We start from the raw sequence: 10,282 nt of genomic DNA, 5'->3' as shown, positions 1-10,282 counted from the left end.
CCCCCCCCCCCCCCCCCACAGGTCTGGGCGACCACGGATCAGTCCCTAGAGATTCCTAGCCCTGCAGATCTGCCTTTTCTAAAATGTCATTTGGAAATCAACAGTTTGTGCTCTTTCATGTCCAACTTCTTTACTGTTGATATTATACATCTTGTTGCATGCATCAATAATTTCTTTCTATTTCATTGTAGATATACCAACTGTTTATCCATACACCTGTCTTCATATGGCTATAATGTGCCTATGAATGAACCTGCCTGTCTCTTCCCTTTCGTTCCTTATTTACCTAGCAGTCAAATGACCAGATCATCAGTAACTGTATATTAAATTGTGAAAGAACTCAAATTATTTTCCAAATTATTATAAAGTGGTTATACTACTTTAGATTCTTATTAGCGATGGAGAGGAGGCCCAGCTGCTCAGTGCCCTTTCCAACAGGTGGTTCTGCTCTCTGTATTTTCATCATTCTGTACAAGCAGTAGGATCTCCTTGTGGGTTTTAATTTGCATTTCCCTGATGGCTAATAATATTGAGCATTTTTTAATATATCTATTGGTCATTCATAAATTATATGTTGAAGTCTTTTCCCTTTTCCAAACCATTACAATGGGTTATCCCTAACTTGTTATCATATATATTCTGAATATAAGTATGTCAGCATATGTACTATAAATATTTTCTTCCAATTTTTGGTCTTCATTTTTATTTTCTTAATGAAATTTTTTAAAGTGTAGAAGTTTTTAATTTAAATAAAAGTTCGAATCAACTTTTTTTCCTTTAAAACTCACATTTTTGTGTGTTTAATCTAAGAAATCATTATCTATTTCAAGGTTGAGAAAATTTTTTCCTGTGTGTTCTTTCAAAAGTTTGTATAACTTAGTTTTTACATTTATTTCTATAATCAATGTTGGTATTAAACCACCACCATATCCTGTCTTTCTTCCAATTGAGCATGCTTTGGACACTATTACATGTTGCACTCTGATCTTCTGGCCCAGTTCACGTTACAGCAGGCCTTACACGGCCAGTCATGAGCACTAAATAGGCTTCAGGGTCTTGGCTCTTTTCTATAAGTGTCATTCCCACTTCGGTGCCCTCAGGTCTCATTATCTTGGCCTCCTTTGCCTTGTCCAGACCACATTGATTTCAATTGGTTCTTCTAGCATTTTCCTGTCAGTGACTCAGAAGTTCTTGGTGGAAATCTTGAGTGACACCACCACAGCCATCCATAGCTATGTCTTCTGTGATTTACTCTTTAACCCATGAATTATATAGAAATGAGCTGCTTAATATCCAAACATTTGCTCGGACAACTTTGTCTGTATGATTTCAATACTTTTATAACAATTGAGATTGTTTTTTAATAGCCCAGCAGATGAGCTACCTTGTTTGACTATTCGTGTAAACATGAAATGAATGTATATTTTGGTGCTATTGGGCAGAGTGTTCCCTAAGTGTCCATTGCGTAAAGTTGGCTGATAATGTTGTGCAAGTCTTCTGTGTCTTAACTGACTGATTTTCCACTCGTTCTATCAGCTACTGAGAGAGGAATACTACAATCTCCTACTAATATGTGGGCTGATTTACCTATTTCGTCTTTCAGCTGTCAGTTTATCTGTTATGTATTCTGAAGCTGTGATATTGAGTGCATACATATGTCGGGCTGTTATACCTTCTTGACAAAATGGTCCTTTATTATTCATGAATGTCTTTCATCATCCCTGGTAATAGTCTTATCCTAAAACCCCTCCAGTTTTTTAATGTTCAGAGATACATCTATTTTCACAGTTTTTCTTTTAAACTGCATTATCATACTTAAAATGAATTTCTTATATGAAACCTAAATAGAATTGGTTTTATAAAATCCAAGCTGACAATATCTACATTTTAGTTAAAATATTTACAGTATTTACATTTAATAACAGTTAAACTGGGTTTAAACCTACCATCTTGTTCTTTGGTCTTGTTTTTTTTTTTTTTTTTTTTTTTTTCATTTATTCCTTGTTCTTTTATTCTCTTTGTCTCCTCTTGAGTATTTTTAGCACCATTCTCTCTCAAGTACTGTCGTATTAGCTATATTTATTTGTTTTGTTCAGTAGTTGCTCTAGATTTTAAATCTGCTTCTTAACTCATCACAGTCTACCTACAAATGTTACATTATGTATACTATAAAAAGCTTAAAACGGCACTCTTCCAATTCCCTCCTCCTATGCTTTGTTTCAATGTCAAACATTTGCTTTCTCATAAATTCCACAATATATTGTTATTATTTTTGTTTTAAACAATTAAAGCTTGTAACAGTACTCTTCCAATTCCCTCCTTCTATCTTTTGTTCCACTGTCAAACATTTGCTTTGCTTTCTCATAAATTCTACAATATACTTTATCATTTTTGTTTTAAACAATTGCTTTTCTTTTTTTTCAAAGGAGACAGGGTCTCATTTTGTCATTCAAGCTGAAGTGCATGCCACAATCACAGCTCACTATAACCTCGAACTCCTGGGCTTAAGTAATACTCCTGCCTCAGCCTCCCAAGTACTTAGGACGATAGGCCACTTCTAGCTTTTGTGTGTGTGTGTGTTCAGCCTGTGTTGCCCAGGCTGATCTGGAACTCTTGGCTTCAAGCAATCCTCCTTTCTTGGCCTCCCAAAGCTCTGGGATTATAGGCATGAGTCACCACGCCTGGCTCAAATATCCTTTTTAAAATTTTTAAAAATAATTTTATACACTTAGAAATCTGTTGAGAGGGTAGATCTCAGATTAAATGTTCTTACCATAACAACATAAAATATTCTTGGTTAATTTTTCAAGTATTTTATATTTACCATACATTAACCATTTCTCTAGTGCTTTTCATTCCTTTGTGTAGATCCAAGTTTCCATCTGGTGTAATTTACTTTCCACCTAAAAAATTTATTTTTAACATTTCCTATAGGAAAAGTATGTTAGTGATAATTCGCTCCATTTTTGTTTGAAAAAAGCTTCATTTTGAAGGATATTTTCACTGGATATGCATGTGTGGTTGACAATTTTATTCTTTCAGCATTTTAAAGCTATCACTACTATTTGACTTGCATAGTTTCAGATATGATTATCTTTGTTCTTCTGTATGTAATTAATCCTTTTCTCTAGCTACTTTTACGATTTTTCTCTCTGAAACTGGTTTTTGGCAATTTTATTATGATGTACCTCAGTGAATATATGTTCTATGCTTTATCCTGCTTGGGATTTAAAATTCTTGGATCTTGGATTTATTCTTTTCATTGAATTCAGAATATGTATGGTCATTATTTCTTCTCATATCTCTGTTTCTGCTCCTCTCCCCTCCTCTCATTCCAGGACTCATATTACATGTATGTTAAGGCAACTTGGTATGTCCCACAGGTAACTGAGTACTTTGTTCTTGTTTGTCTCTCTGTGATTTATAATATGGTTTTGATTGTTATCTTCAAAATTCATGGATCTTTCCTTCTGTAGCACCTAATCTATTTTTGCTCCCATTCAGTGAAATTTTCTTGTTAGATAGTGTATATTTCAGCTCTAGAAGTTTTTTTTTGGTTTTTCTGTAAATTTTACATTCTTGAGTGCTATCTTTTGTTGTCTTAAGAATGTTTGTGGCTGAGCTCAATGGCTCAGCCTATAATCCCGGCACTTTGAGAGGCCAAGGCAAGTGGACTGCCTGAGCCCTCATGTTGGAGACCAGCCCGGGCAACTTGGTGAGACCTCGTCTCTAAAATAAAATACAATAAAATACAATAAAATAAAATAATTAGCCAGGCGTGGTAGCACATGCCTGTAGTTCCAGCTGCTTGGAAGGCTGAGGCAGAAGGATCACCAGAGCCCAGTAAGTCAACACTGGGGTGGCCATGAGTGTGCCACTGTACTCCAGCCTGGGGAACAGAGTGAGACTCCAACTCAAAAAAAAAAAAAAAAGCCAGGCTCGGTGGCTCAGCCTGTAATCCCGCGCCTTTGGAGGCTGAGGTGAGTGGATTGCCTGAGCCCGCGGGTTCGAGACCCGCCTGGGCAGTGAGACCTCATCTCTATAATAGATCAAAAAATCAGCCGGGCGTGGTAGCGCATGCCTGTAATTCCGGTTACTTGGAAGGCTGAGGCGGAAAGATCGCCGGAGCCCAGCAGGTCGAGGCTGCGGTGGCCGGGAGCGGCCACTGCACTCCAGTCTGGGCAACAGAGTGAGATTCCAACTCAAAAAAAAAAAAAAAAGAGTGTTTGTTACGGCATATAGTTATTTATAGATCCATTTTCGAGGTCTATTTTCAAAACTTTTTAGGGCCAGTTCAGACTACCCTTTTATTCTAAGTCTAGTTTAAGCTCATTATATAAGGCATGACCCTTCTGGAGTCTTAATGCCATGGACATTCAACAAGGATCCTTCATTCAGTTGGCTAGAATTCTAATATCTCTCAGCCCTGAGTGAGCTCTGTCAATTTTTCAGTCATTTACTGAATTTACACCTTCCCAGTCATTATTTGTCCAGCTTCATGCAGCTTCACCTGGATGGCTGAGTATTTAGCCAAGGACTCTGGGGACCCCAAGGCAGAGTTCTGGTGTTCTTTGAGCAGTTTCTTCCTCGTGGATACTCGGCCCCTCAAATTAGTTGCTTTAGCTTCTCCAAATTCCCAGTGCTGAGTCTTCCATTTAGTGCCCTGCTTGGGTTCCTCTTCCCTACACTGTGACCCAGAAAGTGGCTCCACGCAATAAGCCAGCACAACCACAGAACTGACTTTCTGTTCACTCAGGAAGCACAGTCCTCCACGGCCTGTTACCCAGTGTTTCCAAACTGTGCCTTTACGTGGTCTGTCCATGTTCCTAGTTATTTATGGTGGGAGAATAAGTCTGGCCTCAGTTATTCCATCACAACCTGAAGCGGAAGAACTCCCCATATTGTTTGTCTGGAAGCAAAGACCCTCTAGAACTTATATTCACTGCGTTTATAAAAATGTATTTATTTATTTTATTTTATTTTTTTGAGGTGGAGTCTCACTCTGTTGCCCAGACTGGAGTGCAGTGGCCGCTCCCAGCCACCGCAGCCTCGACCTGCTGGGCTCCGGCGATCCCTCTGCCTCAGCCTTCCAAGTAGCTGGAACTACAGGTGCACACTACCACACCCAGCTAATTTTTTTGATTTATTGTAGAAATGAGGTCTCGCTAAGTTGCCCAGGCGGGTCTCGAACCCGCGGGTTCAGGCAATCCACTCACCTCGGCCTCCCAAAGCTCTGGGATTACAGGCTGAGCCACTGAGCTCAGCCATAAAAATGTATTCAAACACATTTTTATTTTTTCCTGTATCAAGTTCCCATTTCTAAGAAACCCACCTATAACACATTCCATTGTCAAAAATTGCTGTGGCTATTCCTGAATATTTACTTGTCTCTATTATCCATTAATAATCATCCACATAATCCATCTCCCCCAAACTTACCAGAACATCTGATAGAGATGAAATTAATAATATAGATTAACTAGAGTAAACGGACCTTCTCCACAATATTGACCCTTCCATCTCTCCTATCCCAGTACAAAGTATATCCCTTTTCAGTCAAAGTCTTCTTCAATGCACTTTAGTGTCATTAAGTTTTCCAAACAGGCCCTATATATCTTTTACATTTATTGCTCAACATTTCATTGTTTTTGCTAATTGTCTGAAAGGGATCCTGTTTTTCAAGATCTCTTCAAACTAATGATGGTCTTTACAAAGGAAAACTGATTATTTTTATGTTAATTCTGTACCCAATCAAATTATCAAGCACTATTAGTAGGTCTAATGAGTTCTCAGGGAATTCCCTCATTTTTTGCCCCATCCTTCATTTGAGAGGATAGATATTATATATACAGGAAACATGCCCACAGTTGTTCATATGACAAAAATCTTTCTTTCAAATACCACCAAACCTCCCTTTGTGGAACCAGAATATACTTCCAGTATTAGTGGCTTTTCTCTCTTCCTAGAATTCTCTTCCCCCAGGCACTTCTAAACCCTCCCTCCCTTTATTGAGCTCAAAACTAAAATGTCATCTCCTCAGAGAAGCCTGCCCTGACTTCCCGAATGAAAATACCCCCTTCCACCTTCTCTATCATCTCTAGCCCTGATTTCGTTTTCATAGCTCTCCTGAAATAGTTTGCCTCCAGTGCCCAGAAAAGTACTTGATAGACAGTATGTGGTCAATACTTGTCCAAGGAATACATGAATGAAAAGAAGAGACAGCTACATAGGATCATCAGAACAAAGAGTCCCCCAAGAACAGTCTTCCCCGTTCTGGTGCCACCCTACCTAGAACTCCCCTTAAGGGTATAGCTTCCTTCCGACTGCCTCCATAAAATGTGACCACCCTATGAGATGACCACATAAATCACCAGTCAATAACAACTTGGTAGAATCATTTCGTTTATGACATTCTTTCTTCCATGATAACAAGTTCTCCTGGCCAAGAACACCTGGAGTTCCATGTAAAGGAAAAAATATATAAGGAGTCTTCCAGAAACAAACGACTCTCCTCTTTTCCCCAGTATTAATGACATCTGTTCATCAGCACAAGGTAAATATATACCCCCTGTGTCCTTGGTGGCTTCCCTCATAGGGTTAAATGCCAACAGGACAAAACAATAAGGCAGAGAAAGCTATGAGGAAGAAGCAGCCTTCAGGAACTCACGTGAGGGGCAGCAGTTCCCCAAGTCCCTGAAGGCGCTACTGAATCATACCTGGAGGTGATCACAGAGAGGGTGAAACTTGAAAGAAGAAACAGACATTGACTATAGGAACAAAGCACGTTCTTCAGCTGCGGCTTCTCTTAATGGACTTTGAACCAGTTTGGGAATTCAGATACAAAAGAAACATTTCGGAATTACTGAGTCTGCTGACAAAAGAAAAGCAGTACCTTCGCTTTATCCTATTCCCACTGAATCTGCCCACGGTCGATCTGGATCTTAGAAGACTGAACAGACACCAAGCAAGCAAGGAAAAGAATCCAGACTCCAGGACACACAGACTCATGTCCTAACTTGTTGCTCAAGCATGGCATTATACCATTAGACTGGTACAAAGCATTGGTAATAGCAGCATCTTTCACAGAAAATAGAAGAACAGTTTTTAAATGCAGAAAACTCTCCATTGTCCTACCTCATCTCTAACCAAATATTGTCCATTATTATGACAGCACCATCATATTATTATTTAAATCGCTTCCAATACCCACTCTTTACTGAACGGTGGGAATAAAAGCCAGGACCTAGAAACGTCCATGTATTTCTGGCACTGTTATTTTCTAGTCCCATCTTATTCTTCAATGTTATTGGTAAAAAGAAAATAACCAAATATGCTAATGCTTCAAAATTCAACATATAAAATTTGGAAACCCGAATTTATTTTCTGACTTACTAATTATCTAAATTTATAAGGGTATATATGAGATTAAAATATGATGGATCTCCACACTGATTTAGATATAATAGAATAACCAAGAAACAAAGACGACAAGTAAAGCAGATATAAAAGTCTAATAATTTAAGACGACTCTAATTTGGGTACTGAGGTGTAATGTATACTTAAACCATAATCTAATGGATTTTATCAGGGATTTAGATTTATCTCTGAACTAATAATACAGGATTCCTTCTTTCTATTTCTTTCCTCCTTCCAGGTTCATTCTAATATATGCATGCTCCATCAATTCAGGTGAGCCCTGAAGTACCTTCCTTAACCTTTTATTTATCTAAATAATATGAAGATACATGACATGTACTTGTACAATTTCATGTGCTATACATTTCTACTCCTACTCTCAAATATCTGCTTCCCATTAATTTCAAAAGTAATTCATGCACTGATTTCTATCAGCAAAACAGAAATGTAAGACATTGAATGCCTAACCTCGTGATTTTCTACTCCATTGCTGGAAAGCTCCAAAACAGAACCTCCACTGTCAACCACTGCTGATGTCATTGTTTATTCCCTGAGGAAGCTTCAAACACTATTAGTCAATGTAATTAAGGTTCACGGATGATTGCCAGGGTTATAAGTTTGCATTATCATGTTTTAGAAGTCAATAGAGATGGAGTGGTGTAGATATCCAGAAATCCAGTCTTCTAAGGATGATTAACCAGAGAGCCTAAAAAGAGAAAGAATATGAAAAGTTATTACGAATGTATAGGAAGAATGTAAATAAAGCATAACTTATTTTGCAATCTAGTTTTTAACATTGCTTTAACTAAGAAAAAGAAGATAAGCTTCTACAATCCCCACAGAGCAGTAATGAACATTCTACTTAAGAGTTAATATTCAAGTTCATGAACACACTGAGCAAGGTCTTACCTAGCTATTGTATACCAGTGATATTATGATATTTACATTCTAGGAGATAAAATGTTAATTTCCTCCCTTTAAGAAGATGTAGTTTTATTCCTGAAATGTTAAAAATATTCTATACATTGAACACAAAATGTATAGACTGAGTCAACATCTTAAACTATTTGCCTATTTAACAAATTAAAAGATTTATTGATTTGTAAATATTTCATTCTTCGTTAGCTCATTTGGTTTGTCTGAATCATATAATCAGAACTATTGTTTGCTTATGGCAATAATCTCATGTTTTTTATTCACACTTTTCATACTCTGCAAGAAATATAAGAGAGATTAATTTGAGTTGCTTATACTTTTTTTTTTTTTTGAGTCAGAGTCTTACTCTGTCACTCAGGCTGGGTTGCAGTAGCTTGCTCATGGTCACCCCGGCGTCAACCCACTGGGCTCAGGTGATCCTTCTGTCTCAGCCTTCCAAGTAGCCGGAACTACAGGCACACACTACCACACCTGGCTAATGTTTTTATTTTTATTGTAGAGATAATGTCTCACCAAGTTGCCCAGGCTGTTCTCAAACCCATGGGCTCAGGCAATCCCTTCACCTCAGCCTCCCAAAGTGCTGGGATTACAGGCTGGAGCCACCACGCCCAGCCGAGTTGCTTATACTTTCAAAAAAGTAATTTTAAAGTAAAGTAGTGAAACCACTTGGAATGTCTTTGATATCATTTTATCACTTTCCTCAATAATTATTTTGCTATTAGCTCAAAACGCAATATAACAAATAGTTTCAAGTAAACTCTTAACCTAACCTCTTACACTTTTTTTCCCCTTGTGGAAATTAATGTCAATATGTGTATCATCTGGATGTATGCATTAATATTCCTAAAAAGCTACTTTTTATTTGATTTTATATTAAAATGTTCATACAAAAGTTTATTTCTAACAGAATATTTTTCATGTCAGAATTAAAGAATGCAGAAAAATTAAGCATATTTTAAGAGAAAAGAATACATACTTCTCATAAATCATTCCATTAATATTAAATCCTCATATTAAGTTTGACTACTGGCATCATACAGACATAAAAATAAAATAATAAAGAATTTCCATAAGCGTCTATAATAAAATGAAATACCTGAAATAAAGCATAAGTTTCATTTCACTACCAAAGACTTATCTTTGTGATCTTACAAACATAAAATAGAATAGAAAATATCCGTATCTTAAGAAGAATCCAGTCCCATCACACTATACATGTAAAGTAATATAAAGTTAATGACTACTTCCAAATTCTCCTTTCTAAACATAAACATATATATAAACATATAATAACAGCAGAAATAAACTTTACTCACAATGTGAACATTAAGTAGTCTAAGCATCCTTCTCTATTTTCACAAACTGGCAAGAGCTAAAATCTGAACCAGCAGTTCCTCGGAACTACTAACAGGAAGGGAAAAAAAGACAGTATTAATATAATTCTATCAAAAAGCATTTTGCCCAGAATAGGTATGACTCAGATTTTAAATACTTATTAAAACAAATCATCGTCTTAGTTTTATATACTTTGGGTTCTATTTATAATGGAACATATGTGTCTAAGTGCTCTGTTTTCTTAATGGGTGGAAATTTTAATACATATTAAACATCTTCAGATAAATCTTAAAAAATAAATAAATAAAACAAATCATCTCCAAAACTTGTTGACACATAGTCTCATAATGAACATAATAAATAAATTATTTCCAGGTTATTAAGGAATTGGAAGTTTTTACCAAACTTAAAATTTTAAGTCACCACTAAGTAACAATTATTGACTAAGGACAGATTCAATATACACAGACTATTATAGACTACATTTCAAACAACCAATAGGTTTTTAATAAGTGGCTGCAGGTACAACCCCTGCTCCCCAGGAGTATAAAATAAAGTTTGAAAAAAAAGACTAGACGAAAAAACTACTACCAAA

At 36.7% G+C, this 10,282-nt stretch overlaps 1 protein-coding gene across 1 annotated transcript in view; it reads right to left on the bottom strand.

Moving 5' to 3' along the window:
• LOC103262303 (ETS-related transcription factor Elf-2-like) overlaps positions 1-9,784 on the bottom strand; it is a 19,100-nt gene extending 9,316 nt beyond the window's left edge. The window contains exons 1-2 of the mRNA XM_008059915.1: positions 9,669-9,784; positions 7,885-8,122 (exon numbers count right to left, since the gene is read on the bottom strand). Of these exons, the coding sequence (XP_008058106.1) occupies positions 7,885-7,956 (72 nt within the window). The 5' untranslated portion in view covers positions 7,957-8,122; positions 9,669-9,784. The remainder of the gene's footprint in view (positions 1-7,884; positions 8,123-9,668) is intronic.
• Positions 9,785-10,282: the final 498 nt, after the last annotated feature.

Source organism: Carlito syrichta, unplaced genomic scaffold (genome assembly GCF_000164805.1).
Source record: "Carlito syrichta isolate Samal-C Ts95f unplaced genomic scaffold, Tarsius_syrichta-2.0.1 Scaffold304441, whole genome shotgun sequence".
Classification (NCBI taxonomy): Eukaryota; Metazoa; Chordata; class Mammalia; order Primates; family Tarsiidae; genus Carlito; species Carlito syrichta.
Note: the sequence above shows the minus strand (reverse complement) of the source record. Positions and strands in the feature narration are given on the sequence as shown.